At 48.7% G+C, this 18,445-nt stretch overlaps 1 protein-coding gene across 1 annotated transcript in view; it reads right to left on the minus strand.

Annotated features, from left to right (window-relative positions):
• LOC139532648 (receptor tyrosine-protein kinase erbB-4-like) overlaps positions 1-18,445 on the minus strand; it is a 686,205-nt gene that overhangs the window by 162,105 nt on the left and 505,655 nt on the right. The window contains exons 4-8 of the mRNA XM_071330551.1: positions 10,098-10,232; positions 6,969-7,034; positions 5,317-5,435; positions 3,550-3,691; positions 2,278-2,391 (exon numbers count right to left, since the gene is read on the minus strand). Of these exons, the coding sequence (XP_071186652.1) occupies positions 2,278-2,391; positions 3,550-3,691; positions 5,317-5,435; positions 6,969-7,034; positions 10,098-10,232 (576 nt within the window). The remainder of the gene's footprint in view (positions 1-2,277; positions 2,392-3,549; positions 3,692-5,316; positions 5,436-6,968; positions 7,035-10,097; positions 10,233-18,445) is intronic.

Consider the following 18,445-nt stretch of genomic DNA (forward strand, 5'->3'; position numbering starts at 1 on the left):
GTATATGGGAGGAGACAGAGAGGTAAGGGGTGGTATATGGGAGGAGACAGAGAGGTAAGGGGTGGTATATGGGAGGAGACAGAGAGGGAAGGGGTGGTATATGGGAGGAGACAGAGAGGTAAGGGGTGGTATATGGGAGGAGACAGAGAGGTAAGGGGTGGTATATGGGAGGAGACAGAGAGGTAAGGGGTGGTATATGGGAGGAGACAGAGAGGGAAGGGGTGGTATATGGGAGGAGACAGAGAGGTAAGGGGTGGTATATGGGAGGAGACAGAGAGGTAAGGGGTGGTATATGGGAGGAGACAGAGAGGTAAGGGGTGGTATATGGGAGGAGACAGAGAGGTAAGGGGTGGTATATGGGAGGAGACAGAGAGGTAAGGGGTGGTATGTGGGAGGAGACAGAGAGGGAAGGGGTGGTATATGGGAGGAGACAGAGAGGTAAGGGGTGGTATATGGGAGGAGACAGAGAGGTAAGGGGTGGTACACACATAAAATAATGTGAGTTCTGGTATGTGGGTACTTTTGGGACAGATGTCATTATGGGGGTACCTTTAGGACAGATGTCATTATGGGGGTACCTTTGAGACAGATGTCATTATGGGGATACAGTATGTGGGTACCTTTGGGACAGATGTCATTATGGGGGTACAGTATGTGGATACCTTTGGGACAGATGCCATTATGGGGGTACAGTATGTGGATACCTTTGGGACAGATGTCATTATGGGGGTACAGTATGTGGGTACCTTTGGGACAGATGTCATTATGGGGGTAGAGTATGTGGGTACCTTTGGGACAGATGTCATTATGGGGGTACAGTATGTGGGCACCTTTGGGACAGATGTCATTATGGGGGTACAGTATGTGGGTACCTTTGTGACAAATGTCATTATGGGGGTACAGTATGTGGGTACCTTTGGGACAGATGTCATTATGGGGATACCTTTGGGACAGGTGTCATTATGGGGGTACAGTATGTGGGTACCTTTGGGACAGATGTAATTATGGGGGTACAGTATGTGGATACCTTTGGGACAGATATCATTATGGGAGTACAGTATGTGGATACCTTTGGGACAGATGTCATTATGGGGGTACAGTATGTGGGTACCTTTGGGACAGATGTCATTATGGGGGTACAGTATGTGGGTACCTTTGGGACAGATGTCATTATGGGGGTACAGTATGTGGGTACCTTTGGGACAGATGTCATTATGGGGGTACAGTATGTGGGTACCTTTGGGCCAGATGTCATTATGGGGATACCTTTGGGACAGATGACATTATGGGGGTACAGTATGTGGGTACCTTTGGGACAGATGTCATTATGGGGGTACAGTATGTGGGTACCTTTGGGACAGATGTCATTATGGGGATACCTTTGGGACAGATGTCATTATGGGGGTACAGTATGTGGGTACCTTTGGGACATATGTCATTATGGGGGTACAGTATGTGGATACCTTTGGGACAGATGTCATTATGGGGGTACAGTATGTGGATACCTTTGGGACAGATGTCATTATGGGGGTACAGTATGTGGGTACCTTTGGGACAGATGTCATTATGGGGGTACAGTATGTGGGTACCTTTGGGACAGATGTCATTATGGGGATACCTTTGGGACAGATGTCATTATGGGGGTACAGTATGTGGGTACCTTTGGGACATATGTCATTATGGGGGTACAGTATGTGGATACCTTTGGGACAGATGTCATTATGGGGGTACAGTATGTGGATACCTTTGGGACAGATGTCATTATGGGGGTACAGTATGTGGATACCTTTGGGACAGATAACATTATGGGGGTACAGTAGGTGGGTACCTTTGGGACAGATGTAATTATGTGGATACCTTTGGGACAGATGTCATTATGGGGGTACAGTATGTGGATACCTTTGGGACAGATGTCATTATAGGGGTACAGTATGTGGGTACCTTTGGGACAGATGTCATTATGGGGGTACAGTATGTGGATACCTTTGGGACAGATGCCATTATGGGGGTACAGTATGTGGATACCTTTGGGACAGATGTCATTATGGGGGTACAGTATGTGGGTACCTTTGGGACAGATGTCATTATGGGGGTACAGTATGTGGATACCTTTGGGACAGATGTCATTATGGGGGTACAGTATGTGGGTACCTTTGGGACAGATGTCATTATGGGGGTACAGTATGTGGATACCTTTGGGACAGATGCCATTATGGGGGTACAGTATGTGGATACCTTTGGGACAGATGTCATTATGGGGGTACAGTATGTGGGTACCTTTGGGACAGATGTCAGTGCAGGGGATGCACATCTTGATGCGGTTCTCCTCCACTTCCATCTTGTTGCTGGGACAAGCCCTCACACAGGAGCTGTGGTCCACCACAAAGTTATCTTGGACACAACACACAGATATACACTAACTTTACTATACACGTTACAGAAACTCTTCCACAGGGCTGTCCTACATGGTTGAGTATAACGTTACTCTACACGTTACAGAAACTCTTCCACAGGGCTGTCCTAGATGGTTGTGTATAACGTTACTCTACACTTTACAGAAACTCTTCCACAGGGCTGTCCTACATGGTTGAGTATAACTTTACACGTTACAGAAACTCTTCCACAGGGCTGTCCTACATGGTTGTGTATAACGTTACTCTACACGTTACAGAAACTCTTCCACAGGGCTGTCCTACATGGTTGAGTATAACTTTACACGTTACAGAAACTCTTCCACAGGGCTGTCCTACATGGTTGTGTATAACGTTACTCTACACGTTACAGAAACTCTTCCACAGGGCTGTCCTACATGGTTGAGTATAACTTTACACGTTACAGAAACTCTTCCACAGGGCTGTCCTACATGGTTGTGTATAACGTTACTCTACACGTTACAGAAACTCTTCCACAGGGCTGTCCTACATGGTTGAGTATAACTTTACACGTTACAGAAACTCTTCCACAGGGCTGTCCTACATGGTTGTGTATAACGTTACTCTACACGTTACAGAAACTCTTCCACAGGGCTGTCCTAGATGGTTTGTGTATAACGTTACTCTACACGTTACAGAAACTCTTCCACAGGGCTGTCCTAGATGGTTGTGTATAACGTTACTCTACACTTTACAGAAACTCTTCCACAGGGCTGTCCTACATGGTTGTGTATAACGTTACTCAACACTTTACAGAAACTCTTCCACAGGGCTGTCCTACATGGTTGTGTATAACGTTACTCAACACTTTACAGAAACTCCTCCACAGGGCTGTCCTACATGGTTGTGTATAACGTTACTCAACACTTTACAGAAACTCTTCCACAGGGCTGTCCTACATGGTTGTGTGCATGTGTCTGTGTCAGTCCCCTGAATTTATTTGTACATCAATAGTTTTGAAGACATTCAGGTTGAAACATTGCACTCAATAAAATGTGGAACATTCATGGTGTGGGTCATGGGTCATGGGTCATGGGTCATGCCAGTGTTATGCATGGTGTGGGTCAAGGGTCGTGCCAGAGTTATGCATGGTGTGGGTCAGGTAACCAGTTCTTACGGGGACACTTCTCCACACAGAAGGATCCATAGGTGTACTTGGCCCGTGGGTTGGATTCCAGCTGGAAGGTGGTGGGGTTGTACACAAAGGGCTGGGGGCACTGGGTCACACACGCCCCGCTGTCGTTGAAGTTGGTGCAGGCCTGGATAGGAAACATTAGGAACATGCACACATTCTGAGGGTATAGGAGTGTGGGGTAGGACTCAATTGAACCAGCCACAGTAATGTACATTGACGTGGTCTTTGTTTAGAAACTACTGTCCGGGCAAACACATCTTATTCTGAAATGTGGAAGCATGTACGTGTTAGAGCCGTCTACCTGGTAGTGGTATGTTTTACAACCGACTACCCTAAACCATATGGTGATTTTACTTCACAGTGGGATACAGAGCTATTATGTAAATACTACAAGGTGGGTTAGATGGGATTGAGCCCTGAGGAACACAGGGACACACCACTGTTTACTGTTTACTACATGAACAGTCGTTTTTAGCCAGGTTTAATCATATTACAGTATACAGGTCATACTGTATCTGCAGCCAAAACACTCTTATCCTCCAGGTCATACTGGATCTGCAGCCAAAACACTCTTATCCTCCAGGTCATACTGTAACTGCAGCCAAAACACTCTTATCCTCCAGGTCATACTGGATCTGCAGCCAAAACACTCTTATCCTCCAGGTCATACTGGATCTGCAGCCAAAACACTCTTATCCTCCAGGTCATACTGGATCTGCAGCCAAAACACTCTTATCCTCCAGGTCATACTGGATCTGCAGCCAAAACACTCTTATCCTCCAGGTCATACTGGATCTGTAGCCAAAACACTCTTATCCTCCAGGTCATACTGGATCTGCAGCCAAAACACTCTTATCCTCCAGGTCATACTGGATCTGCAGCCAAAACACTCTTATCCTCCAGGTCATACTGGATCTGCAGCCAAAACACTCTTATCCTCCAGGTCATACTGGATCTGTAGCCAAAACACTCTTATCCTCCAGGTCATAGTGGATCTGCAGCCAAAACACTCTTATCCTCCAGATCATACTGTATCTGCAGCCAAAACACTCTTATCCTCCAGATCATACTGGATCTGCAGCCAAAACACTCATATCCTCCAAGCCTCCAGACACACCATATTTGAGTCAACTGTGAGTCAAATAGAAGCCATTGATCCGAAGGCTAAATGGTGAAATGTTTTTCTCATTAAACGTTGAACTTGTCTGTCGTCAGTGTTTGCGACCTCTAATAGTGACTAGTAATTGAATTGGATAAGGCTCTATAAGTTACAACTGTAATATCGCTCTGTTAGTAGAAAACATACCTTCATTAAATGAACAGAAAATGTTAGGGGATGAAGGATCATAATTAGCCATTTGGTTGTTTCATCTGAGGAGGAGTCAGTAGAGATGTGTCTTTCAGTAACTGGGGAATTAGAACATTTGTGTGAATTCTGTTGTTGTGTTGGGAGAGTAATGTGTGTGTGTGTTTGTGTGTGTGAGGGGGGTTAACTGTGGATAACTGTGTAGGTGTCTGTGTGTATGCGCGGGCATCTGTGTGTTTGTGTGAGCGTATGTGTGTGTGTGTGTGTGTGTGTGTGTGTGTGTGTGTGTGTGTGTGTGTGTGTGTGTGTGTGTGTGTGTGTGTGTGTGTGTGTGTGTGTGTGTGTGTGTGTGTGTGTGTGTGTGTGTGTGTGTGTGTGTGTGTGTGTGTGTGTGTGTGTGTGCGCGTGTGTGTGTGTGTGTGTGTGTGTGCGTGTCCACGTACGAAGCAGTCTGTGTCCTTGGGTCCCGAGCAGCCCCCAGCACACTCCCTGTGGCAGCAGTTACTGACGTAGGGGCCGAAGCAACGGCCGTCACACTGCTCAGCACACACAGTCTTGGTCACTGTGGAGAGCACAGGGTTTACATTACTGACACAGGTATACACACACACGCACACACACACGCACACACACAATGCACTGCCAGTTATATAGTGTAAGTTATAGCTCTCCATAGAAAATGCCTGATATGGAACGTGGTCAATGCTAAATCAATCCCTACACCCCTGTTTTATGCCACTGCATAAAACAGGGGTGAGAAGAGAAGAGGACCCCAACAACACACACACACTTCACACAGTGGCATAATAATTCTGGGTTGTCAAAGCCTTGCGTTTAAGTGCTCACTTCCTGTCCCTCTGTGTGGGAACATAATGAAGCGGTAGGACAGAAAGCTGTGGAGCTCTTAGCTCTATTATTCTGACTGAGGAACGGCAGAGAAAAGACCAATCACTCTCTATGGTTGTCTATGACGACTGGAGTTCACTCTGTCATTACGCAGAGGAGTGTTACAGTGAACTCCTCAGCTGCTTGATCTCTCTCTGTTTCTCTCGCTCTTTCTCTCTCTGTTTATTTCGCTCTTTCTCTCTCTGTTTATCTCGCTCTTTCTCTTTCTGTTTCTCTCGCTCTTTCTCTTTCTGTTTCTCTCGCTCTTTCTCTTTCTGTTTCTCTCGCTCTTTCTCTCTCTGTTTATTTCGCTCTTTCTCTCTCTGTTTATCTCGCTCTTTCTCTTTCTGTTTCTCTCGCCCTTTCTCTTTCTGTTTCTCTCGCTCTTTCTCTCTCTGTTTATTTCGCTCTTTCTCTCTCTGTTTATCTCGCTCTTTCTCTTTCTGTTTCTCTCGCTCTTTCTCTTTCTGTTTCTCTCGCTCTTTCTCTTTCTGTTTCTCTCGCTCTTTCTCTCTCTGTTTATCTCGCTCTTTCTCTCTCTGTTTATCTCGCTCTTTCTCTTTCTGTTTCTCTCGCTCTTTCTCTTTCTGTTTCTCTCGCTCTTTCTCTTTCTGTTTCTCTCGCTCTTTCTCTTTCTGTTTCTCTCGCTCTTTCTCTCTCTGTTTATCTCGCTCTTTCTCTTTCTGTTTCTCTCGCTCTTTCTCTTTCTGTTTCTCTCGCTCTTTCTCTCTCTGTTTATCTCGCTCTTTCTCTTTCTGTTTCTCTCGCTCTTTCTCTTTCTGTTTCTCTCGCTCTTTCTCTCTCTGTTTCTCTCGCTCTTTCTCTTTCTGTTTCTCTCGCTCTTTCTCTTTCTGTTTATCTCGCTCTTTCTCTTTCTGTTTCTCTCGCTCTTTCTCTCTCTGTTTCTCTCGCTCTTTCTCTTTCTGTTTCTCTCGCTCTTTCTCTCTCTGTTTCTCTCGCTCTTTCTCTTTCTCTTTCTCTCGCTCTTTCTCTTTCTGTTTCTCTCGCTCTTTCTCTCTCTTTCTCTTTGTTTCTCTCTCTCTGTTTCTCTTTCTGTTCATCTCTCTCTCTCTTGCTCTCTCTGACCTTGACATGTTGTGTGTGTGTGTGTGTGTGTGTGTGTGTGTGTGTGTGTGTGTGTGTGTGTGTGTGTGTGTGTGTGTGTGTGTGTGTGTGTGTGTGTGTGTGTGTGTGTGTGTGTGATACGTACAGCTTTGGCACTGGTTGTCCTGATGGCCCCAGCAGCGTCCGTTACAAGAGCGATGACATCGTTTGCCTGCGGACCATACACACACACACACACACACACACACACACACACACACACACACACACACACACACACACACACACACACACACACACACACACACACACATACATGTCAGATAACCATCCACACAAACACACACACACACACACAAACCTCCATCCTCCAACCCACCACCCACAAACATCCTCTCACCACACATTAACAGTTCCCCCCTAAACACATCCTTTCACAGAAACCACCCCCACACTCACCCACTCACTGAGAGTGGGTGAGTGTGTGCTCTGAGAGTGGGTGAGTGTGTGCTCTGAGAGTGGGTGAGTGTGTGCTCAGAGTGGGTGAGTGTGTGAGCTGAGAGTGGGTGAGTGTGTGCTCTGAGAGTGGGTGAGTGTGTGCTCTGAGAGTGGGTGAGTGTGTGCTCTGAGAGTGGGTGAGTGTGTGAGCTGAGAGTGGGTGAGTGTGTGCTCTGAGAGTGGGTGAGTATGCTCTGAGAGTGGGTGAGTGTACTCTGAGTGTGGGTGAGTGTGCTCTGAGAGTGGGTGAGTGTGCTCTCATTGTTCTCGCTGGCTCTCTCTGGGTCTATAGTAAGTATGAGGGACAAGGATCCACTCCCCAGTCAAGTCATCTCTCTGAGGCATAAAGTGGGGACATGACACATAACAGTTATCATAGCCCACCGTCAGTGAGCGTGAATGGACCTGTCATCATCAGGCTTTAATTGACTGTGTGGTAATTACATGCTGAAGTGGAGGGCTGAGTGAATGTCACCTTCGGCCCCCTGCCTGCCTGTGAAATTACACCTAGCTCACTCCATAAATGATTATGTTAAATATCGACCCAATCTGGCAACCTCAAAGTATGCCTCAATCTGGCAACCTGGGCTCCCACGCACGCCGAGCCACTCTCTCATTTTATGCCAACTCTTATTGTCTTATACTCCCTCTCCTCTGTTCTCTCTTCTGTCCTCTCTTCTGTCCTCTCCTCTGTCCTCTCTTCTGTCCTCTCTTCTGTCCTCTCCTCTGTCCTCTCCTCTGTCCTCTCCTCTGTCCTCTCTTCTGTCCTCTCTTCTGTCCTCTCTTCTGTCCTCTCTTCTGTCATCTCCTCTGTCCTCTCTTCTGTCCTCTCTTCTGTCCTCTCTTCTGTCCTCTCCTCTGTCCTCTCCTCTGTCCCCTTCTCTGTCCTCTCATCTGTCCTCTACTCTGTCCTCTCCTCTGTCCTCTCTTCTGTCCTCTCATCTGTCCTCTCCTCTGTCATCTCATCTGTCTTCTCATCTGTCCTCTCCTCTGTCCTCTCATCTGTCTTCTCATCTGTCCTCTCTTATGTCCTCTCCTCTGTCCTCTCCTCTGTCCCCTTCTCTGTCCTCTCATGTGTCCTCTCCTCTGTCCTCTCTTCTGTCCTCTCCTCTGTCCTCTCATCTGTCTTCTCATCTGTCTTCTCATCTGTCCTCTCCTCTGTCCTCTCATCTGTCTTCTCATCTGTCCTCTCTTATGTCCTCTCCTCTGTCCCCTTCTCTGTCCTCTCATCTGTCCTCTCCTCTGTCCTTTCTTCTGTCCTCTCATCTGTCCTCTCATCTGTCTTCTCATCTGTCCTCTCATCTGTCTTCTCCTCTGTCCTCCCATCTGTCTTCTCATCTGTCCTCTCATCTGTCTTCTCATCTGTCTTCTCATCTGTCCTCTCCTCTGTCCCCTTCTCTGTCCTCTCATCTCTCCTCTCCTCTGTCCTTTCTTCTGTCCTCTCATCTGTCCTCTCATCTGTCTTCTCATCTGTCCTCTCCTCTGTCCCCTTCTCTGTCCTCTCATCTGTCCTCTCCTCTGTCCTTTCTTCTGTCCTCTCCTCTGTCCTCTCATCTGTCTTCTCATCTGTCCTCTCATCTGTCTTCTCATCTGTCTTCTCATCTGTCCTCTCCTCTGTCCTCTCCTCTGTCCTCTCATCTGTCTTCTCATCTGTCCTCTCATCTGTCTTCTCATCTGTCTTCTCATCTGTCCTCTCCTCTGTCCCCTTCTCTGTCCTCTCATCTGTCCTCTCCTCTGTCCTTTCATCTGTCCTCTCATCTGTCTTCTCATCTGTCCTCTCATCTGTCCTCTCCTCTGTCCCCTTCTCTGTCCTCTCATCTGTCCTCTCCTCTGTCCTTTCTTCTGTCCTCTCATCTGTCTTCTCATCTGTCTTCTCATCTGTCCTCTCATCTGTCCTCTCATCTGTCTTCTCATCTGTCCTCTCATCTGTCCTCTCCTCTGTCCTCTCATCTGTCTTCTCCTCTGTCCTCTCCTCTGTCCCCTTCTCTGTCCTCTCATCTGTCCTCTCATCTGTCTTCTCATCTGTCCTCTCCTCTGTCCTCTATTCTGCCCTCTCTTCTTCTTCTTCTTCTTCTTCTTCTAACATCTCAAACAGACATTATAGTGAAGGACACCTTGTGGGGAGAAACTACATGCTCACTCGAGCGTTGTGTGACATTTTGTGGTCATACGTGCTGTTTTTAGTGATCACTGTGACATTCAGTGACATTTTCTACACTGATATTGAATGCATATCATGCCCTCACTTTTCCTTGGCATACAATGCAATCTAGGGAGGGGAAAACAAATTGAAAATGTGGAGAAGGTTTGGGGGAGTGGACTTGGAACTAAAATGGCTGTGTGTTTTGACACACAATGGCCGGTAGCCAATGGCTGTGTGTTTTGACACACAATGGCCGGTAGCCATATCAGTGTTCCAAACACCTTGATTGGAGCTGGCTGTCAGCTTTAGTGAGCTTTATGTGCAGCTGAGACAGAATCACCATGGGCCTGGCTGCATAGCAACACAACCACCTCCATGTGAGTTTAATCACTGATCTATTGTGATGCTGCTTCCAACTCACCTTCAGCAAAACAGAGAAAAAGGATACAAAAAAAGGAACATTTTAACAATATCATTTGTATGAAACTGAGGAAATATGTAAGCGTGTGAAGGTGTGAAGGTGTGTGTGTGTATATTGTGCACCTTGGAAGTTTAGAGAAGCATCCCTCAATATTTTTATCAGCACCTCGACCACCCCTCCCTCTCAGCGTTGTGGTTTCTCCCCATACTCACATCCAAGGCCACTGTTGTTGGACGGTACCACCAAGAGTTCAGCTTGGGGGTTCTTGATGATGTCTCTCCAGTGGATGGTGTCGGCGTGGCACAGGAACTTGTTCTGGTCAACATACACCCCCCCGTTCAGGATCTCTGTGCAGAGAAGGACACACATATACACATAATAAGCACATAACCATTAACATGTATGTATGTATGTATGTATGTGTGTGTGTGTGTGTGTGTGTGTGTGTGTGTGTGTGTGTGTGTGTGTGTGTGTGTGTGTGTGTGTGTGTGTGTGTGTGTGTGTCTGTGTGTATATCACGTCCATTGTTGATATGCTTTCATGCTACATCTACAAAGCTTCCTCTCCATCTACAAAGCTTCCCCTCCATCTACAAACAGACGAATCCTCACTCAATGAATTCCTAGAAAATTCTATGTTCCCCGTGACCTACTCCAGATACAGAAAGAAGGACACACAGCGGATAAAGGAAGGCTTTGGGTCAAACCCCCTCTTACGGTATTCCACTAATAGCAATAATATGTTTCTGTCGGAGGGTTATAGCCCTGACCAGATGTCTGCATAGGGAACCAGAACAATCTAGAATCCCGTACATATATCACTGTCTTTATATGACAATGTGCAAGTCAATTACAGGATTTGGACTCAATCATGTAGTTCCTCTCTGGATGAGTCTCAAGCTAACAGTAGAGTTTGTGTGCGTGTGTGTGTGAGTGTGTGTGTGTGTGTGTGTGTGTGTGTGTGTGTGTGTGTGTGTGTGTGTGTGTGTGTGTGTGTGTGTGTGTGTGTGTGTGTGTGTGTGTGTGTGTGTGTGTGTGTGTGTGTGTGTGTTTGTGTGTGTGTGTGTGTGTGTGTGTGTGTGTGTGTATCATCCATGATGACCCCTGGTTCTGGGAACACCCTTGTCATAGTTAATGAAAAGAATCAGAATGTATAATCCAGATTGGGCCGGATTAGGAAACATGCTCCACCAGTATATTATAGTCTCTGAACAGATTAGCAGCATATGAAAATATACAGATGAGGCGTATTCAGATATTCAGAAATGTGGAGTAGTGGGGGAAGCTAATCATTATGAAGGAAATGGCTTGATTTAAACAAGGAACTCTCCCGTGGATAAAGATAAACTCAATTTTCTTCAAAGTATTTGACATGCTGGCGGTCTCCCTCGCCGGGGGAGGGTCTATCATTGCAATTTCATCTACTAATATCGCCTCGCACAAAGAAGGATTTTATCAAAGGGATGTTTTACATGTAAATGTATCAGACTGTTATAAGAGAACATTCTGTACCAATTACAATGGTATGCATGGAGCCTAAATATTCAGGGTGTTTGTATCTTATTCAATCATAGAATGTGATTCAATAGAGAATAGTCAGGAGGATATTCAGGATTGTGGCAAAAGTATGTTGATTAGATTCTCCCTGGATTGTTGATGCTGGTGCCTCCATAGAACTTCTCCATCACATTGTCCTCACAGAAATATGCTTACTCTGGATGTCTTCCTAGATTCTATGGATGTCTTCTTAGATTCTATGGATGTCTTCTTATATTCTATGGATGTCTTCTTAGATTCTATGGATGTCTTCTGAGATTCTATGGATGTCTTCTTAGATTCTATGGATGTCTTCTTAGATTCTATGGATGTCTTCTTAGATTCTATGGATGTCTTCTTAGATTCTATGGATGTCTTCTTAGATTCTATGGATGTCTTCTTAGATTCTATGGATGTCTTCTTAGATTCTATGGATGTCTTCTTAGATTCTATGGATGTCTTCTTAGATTCTATGGATGTCTTCTGAGATTCTATGGATGTCTTCCTAGATTCTATGGATGTCTTCTTAGATTCTATGGATGTCTTCTTAGATTCTATGGATGTCTTCTTAGATTCTATGGATGTCTTCTGAGATTCTATGGATGTCTTCTTAGATTCTATGGATGTCTTCTTAGATTCTATGGATGTCTTCTTAGATTCTATGGATGTCTTCTTAGATTCTATGGATGTCTTCTTAGATTCTATGGATGTCTTCTTAGATTCTATGGATGTCTTCTTAGATTCTATGGATGTCTTCCTAGATTCTATGGATGTCTTCTGAGATTCTATGGATGTCTTCTTAGATTCTATGGATGTCTTCTTAGATTCTATGGATGTCTTCCTAGATTCTATGGATGTCTTCTTAGATTCTATGGATGTCTTCTTAGATTCTATGGATGTCTTCTGAGATTCTATGGATGTCTTCCTAGATTCTATGGATGTCTTCCTAGATTCTATGGATGTCTTCCTAGATTCTATGGATGTCTTCTTAGATTCTATGGATGTCTTCTTAGATTCTATGGATGTCTTCTTAGATTCTATGGATGCCTTCTTAGATTCTATGGATGTCTTCTTAGATTCTATGGATGTCTTCTTAGATTCTATGGATGTCTTCTTAGATTCTATGGATGTCTTCTTAGATTCTATGGATGTCTTCTTAGATTCTATGGATGTCTTCTTAGATTCTATGGATGTCTTCTGAGATTCTATGGATGTCTTCTTAGATTCTATGGATGTCTTCTTAGATTCTATGGATGTCTTCTTAGATTCTATGGATGTCTTCTTAGATTCTATGGATGTCTTCTTAGATTCTATGGATGTCTTCTTAGATTCTATGGATGTCTTCTTAGATTCTATGGATGTCTTCTTAGATTCTATGGATGTCTTCCTAGATTCTATGGATGTCTTCCTAGATTCTATGGATGTCTTCTTAGATTCTATGGATGTCTTCTTAGATTCTATGGATGTCTTCTTAGATTCTATGGATGTCTTCTTAGATTCTATGGATGTCTTCTTAGATTCTATGGATGTCTTCCTAGATTCTATGGATGTCTTCCTAGATTCTATGGATGTCTTCTTAGATTCTATGGATGTCTTCCTAGATTCTATGGATGTCTTCTTAGATTCTATGGATGTCTTCTTAGATTCTATGGATGTCCTCTTAGATTCTATGGATGTCTTCTTAGATTCTATGGATGTCTTCTTAGATTCTATGGATGTCTTCTGAGATTCTATGGATGTCTTCTTAGATTCTATGGATGTCTTCTGAGATCATCTACAGTATTATCTGACACAATATCAGAAACCACAGAGATAGCAGTGAGGAGGAAGAAGAGAGGATGTGAGTCGTTTGCAGGACCTCCATGACAGCAGTCCATTAGTCAATGCCAAAAATGTATCCTTTCACTGTAGAGAAACAGTTTGAAGAGTCTGAGGGCGAGAAAGAAAGAAAGCATAGAGAGAGGAAACATGGAGAGCCTCAAACACCCCAGACCATCCATTCACTATCTACCTGCTTGCAGTGAACATGATTTGACCTTCTTGATGGATGTTTACAGTACATTACTGTACATGGCTGTTGAGGACATTGCGTTGCTGCGTCCTACATGACCAATGTGGGTCTATAGGGATCTATGAGAGACAGGCCGTTAGAGAGGGGATTGAGGGAGGGAATCAGCAGCAGGCGTTTCTCTCAGATCCCGCCTAATTGGACGATGTAAGGCCATGGGCATTCAGGGCTTCAAAGGACATTATTCATTGGCTGTTGAATGAGGGGTTGCTTCCAACCACTTGTTATCCTTTGAAATCCCAGAACACAAATAAATGAAGAGGTTCTAGATGATTCTATTCTTTGTGTGTGGCTGTGGCTTACGTTAGGATCACGTTATCTTAACCCATGTGTGGTGGTCATGTTTTAGTTTTTCACCCAATGTTCACGGGTCTGATGGACCCACAACATTATTGGGTTTTTAAAACAATACAGCCATAACAATTTATTGAAAAAATACTTTGTACTTAGACTTATATCAATTACAAGCAATATGGACAGCATCCATGGTTAATATTTACCTCTGCTAGTTCACATTTATCAATAAAAGCCCAATTCGTTATTTTGTTGTTGATAAAATGTGTTTTTTTGTAAACAAAAGTTAAACTAGTTAAATAAAGGTTAAATAAAAAAATTAAAACATTTCAAAAAGAACTGAACAAATTGGAAGGACAAATTTTACAGACAGTATTTTATGGAAATGATATATGAGCCCCATTGAACACAAATGAAGCCCGCTCTACACACCACATGAAGGACAGAGTTTTACTGTATTTGTGTTACAAATGTATTACTTTGTCTTCCTGTCCTTCTTGGGTCCACACACATCACAGCGCTTCTTCTTTGTCACGTTGGTAACAAGGATCTGGGAGACAGGCGCAGGAATGCGTAATAGTTTTTTAAATTATACCCCAAATTACGGCGTACCGTGTAAAGGCACAGGCCCGTTGCAGCTGCCGAAGTTGCGGCGGCGTCGGACGGACCAGTAGCAGTGGCGTCGGACGGACCAGTAGCAGTGGAGTCAGACGGACCAGTAGCAGTGGAGTCAGACGGACCAGTAGCAGTGGCGTCGGACGGACCAGTAGCGGTGGCGTCGGACGGACCAGTAGCGGTGGCGTCGGACGGACCAGTAGCAGTGGCGTCGGACGGACCAGTAGCGGCGGCGTCAGACGGACCAGTAGCAGTGGCGTTGGACGGACCAGTAGCGGTGGCGTCGGACGGACCAGTAGCAGTGGCGTCAGACGGACCAGTAGCAGTGGCGTCGGACGGACCAGTAGCAGTGGCGTCGGACGGACCAGTAGCGGTGGCGTCGGAAGGACCAGTAGCGGTGGCGTCAGACGGACCAGTAGCGGTGGCGTTGGAAAGACCAGTAGCGGTGGCGTTGGAAGGACCAGTAGCGGTGGCGTTGGAAGGACCAGTAGCAGCGGCGTCGGACGGACCAGTAGCGGCGGCGTCAGACGGACCAGTAGCGGTGGCGTCAGACGGACCAGTAGCGGCGGCGTCAGACGGACCAGTAGCGGCGGCGTCAGACGGACCAGTAGCGGCGGCGTCAGATGGACCAGTAGCGGCGGCGTCAGACGGACCAGTAGCGGCGGCGTCAGACGGACCAGTAGCGGTGGCGTTGGAAGGACCAGTAGCGGTGGCGTTGGAAGGACCAGTAGCGGTGGCGTTGGAAGGACCGGTAGCGGTGGCGTTGGAAGGACCGGTAGCGGCGGCGTCAGACGGACCAGTAGCGGCGGCGTCAGACGGACCAGTAGCGGTGGCGTTGGAAGGACCAGTAGCGGTGGCGTTGGAAGGACCGGTAGCGGTGGCGTTGGAAGGACCAGTAGCGGTGGCGTTGGAAGGACCAGTAGCGGTGGCGTTGGAAGGACCAGTAGCGGTGGCGTTGGAAGGACCAGTAGCGGTGGCGTTGGAAGGACCAGTAGCGGCGGCGTTGGAAGGACCAGTAGCAGTGGAGTCAGACGGACCAGTAGCAGTGGCGTCGGACGGACCAGTAGCGGCGGCGTCAGACGGACCAGTAGCGGCGGCGTCAGACGGACCAGTAGCGGCGGCGTCAGACGGACCAGTAGCGGTGGCGTTGGAAGGACCAGTAGCGGTGGCGTTGGAAGGACCAGTAGCGGTGGAGTCAGACGGACCAGTAGCGGCGGCGTCAGACGGACCAGTAGCGGCGGCGTCAGACGGACCAGTAGCGGTGGCGTTGGAAGGACCAGTAGCGGTGGCGTTGGAAGGACCAGTAGCGGTGGCGTTGGAAGGACCAGTAGCGGTGGCGTTGGAAGGACCAGTAGCGGTGGCGTTGGAAGAACCAGTAGCAGTGGAGTCAGACGGACCAGTAGCAGTGGCGTCGGACGGACCAGTAGCGGCGGCGTCAGACGGACCAGTAGCGGCGGCGTCAGACGGACCAGTAGCGGTGGCGTTGGAAGGACCAGTAGCGGTGGCGTTGGAAGGACCAGTAGCGGTGGCGTTGGAAGGACCAGTAGCGGTGGCGTTGGAAGGACCAGTAGCGGTGGCGTTGGAAGGACCAGTAGCGGTGGCGTTGGAAGGACCAGTAGCAGTGGCATCAGACGGACCAGTAGCGGCGGCGTCAGACGGACCAGTAGCGGCGGCGTCAGACGGACCAGTAGCGGTGGCGTTGGAAGGACCAGTAGCGGCGGCGTCAGACGGACCAGTAGCGGTGGCGTTGGAAGGACCAGTAGCGGTGGCGTTGGAAGGACCAGTAGCAGTGGCGTCGGACGGACCAGTAGCGGCGGCGTCAGACGGACCAGTAGCGGCGGCGTCAGACGGACCGGTGGCGTTGGAAGGACCAGTAGCGGCGGCGTCAGACGGACCAGTAGCGGTGGCGTTGGAAGGACCAGTAGCGGTGGCGTTGGAAGGACCAGTAGCAGTGGCGTCGGAAGGACCAGTAGCGGTGGCATCGGACGGACCAGTAGCGGTGGCGTTGGAAGGACCAGTAGCAGTGGAGTCAGACGGACCAGTAGCAGTGGCGTCGGACGGACCAGTAGCGGCGGCGTCAGACGGACCAGTAGCGGCGGCGTCAGACGGACCAGTAGCGGTGGCGTTGGAAGGACCAGTAGCGGTGGCGTTGGAAGGACCAGTAGCGGTGGCGTTGGAAGGACCAGTAGCGGTGGCGTTGGAAGGACCAGTAGCAGTGGCGTCGGACGGACCAGTAGCGGCGGCGTCAGACGGACCAGTAGCGGCGGCGTCAGACGGACCAGTAGCGGTGGCGTTGGAAGGACCAGTAGCGGTGGCGTTGGAAGGACCAGTAGCGGTGGCGTTGGAAGGACCAGTAGCGGTGGCGTTGGAAGGACCAGTAGCAGTGGCATCGGACGGACCGGTTGTGGCGGCGTCAGACGGACCAGTAGCGGCGGCGTCAGACGGACCAGTAGCGGCGGCGTCAGACGGACCAGTAGCGGTGGCGTTGGAAGGACCAGTAGCGGTGGCGTTGGAAGGACCAGTAGCAGTGGCGTCGGAAGGACCAGTAGCGGTGGCATCGGACGGACCAGTAGCGGTGGCGTTGGAAGGACCAGTAGCAGTGGAGTCAGACGGACCAGTAGCAGTGGCGTCGGACGGACCAGTAGCGGCGGCGTCAGACGGACCAGTAGCGGCGGCGTCAGACGGACCAGTAGCGGTGGCGTTGGAAGGACCAGTAGCGGTGGCGTTGGAAGGACCAGTAGCGGTGGCGTTGGAAGGACCAGTAGCGGTGGCGTTGGAAGGACCAGTAGCAGTGGCGTCGGACGGACCAGTAGCGGCGGCGTCAGACGGACCAGTAGCGGCGGCGTCAGACGGACCAGTAGCGGTGGCGTTGGAAGGACCAGTAGCGGTGGCGTTGGAAGGACCAGTAGCGGTGGCGTTGGAAGGACCAGTAGCGGTGGCGTTGGAAGGACCAGTAGCAGTGGCATCGGACGGACCGGTTGTGGCGGCGTCAGACGGACCAGTAGCGGCGGCGTCAGACGGACCAGTAGCGGCGGCGTCAGACGGACCAGTAGCGGTGGCGTTGGAAGGACCAGTAGCGGTGGCGTTGGAAGGACCGGTTGTGGCGGCGTCAGACGGACCAGTAGCGGTGGCGTTGGAAGGACCAGTAGCAGTGGCATCGGACGGACCGGTTGTGGCGGCGTCAGACGGACCAGTAGCGGCGGCGTCAGACGGACCAGTAGCGGCGGCGTCAGACGGACCAGTAGCGGTGGCGTTGGAAGGACCAGTAGCGGCGGCGTCAGACGGACCAGTAGCGGTGGCGTTGGAAGGACCAGTAGCGGTGGCGTTGGAAGGACCAGTAGCAGTGGCATCGGACGGACCGGTTGTGGCGGCGTCAGACGGACCAGTAGCGGCGGCGTCAGACGGACCAGTAGCGGCGGCGTCAGACGGACCAGTAGCGGTGGCGTTGGAAGGACCAGTAGCGGCGGCGTCAGACGGACCAGTAGCGGTGGCGTTGGAAGGACCAGTAGCGGTGGCGTTGGAAGGACCAGTAGCAGTGGCGTCGGAAGGACCAGTAGCGGTGGCATCGGACGGACCGGTTGTGGCGGCGTTTGACGGGCCAGTTGCAGCTGCCGGAGTTGCGGGGGTGCCGGACGGACCAGTCACAGCGTAGTCGGACTGTCCATTCTCACTCAATGTTCGATTATTCTGTTACGTTGGTAGCAATGATTCGGAGCGAGGAGTACCTCGAATAACTACACACGAGCACAATGATTAACACACGGGACGAGACCCGTAATCATCTACACAATCCACAAGGGCCCGAAAGCCAAAACACACAGCACAGGTACTCACGCGCACCAACGGACATAGTAACAATAACCGACAGCACCATGGTGTACAAAGGGCACATATATACAAATACAACCAGTGGAAATAGGAGCCAGGTGTGAGCAATGAATGTTCCAGAGGGATCCGTGACATTCTTGTTGCTACCGGCTGCAATCTAGAAATATGAAAATATTTAGTTCAGGAATTTTACTAACATCTCACTCACTCACATACAGTG

Source organism: Salvelinus alpinus, chromosome 10 (genome assembly GCF_045679555.1).
Source record: "Salvelinus alpinus chromosome 10, SLU_Salpinus.1, whole genome shotgun sequence".
Classification (NCBI taxonomy): Eukaryota; Metazoa; Chordata; class Actinopteri; order Salmoniformes; family Salmonidae; genus Salvelinus; species Salvelinus alpinus.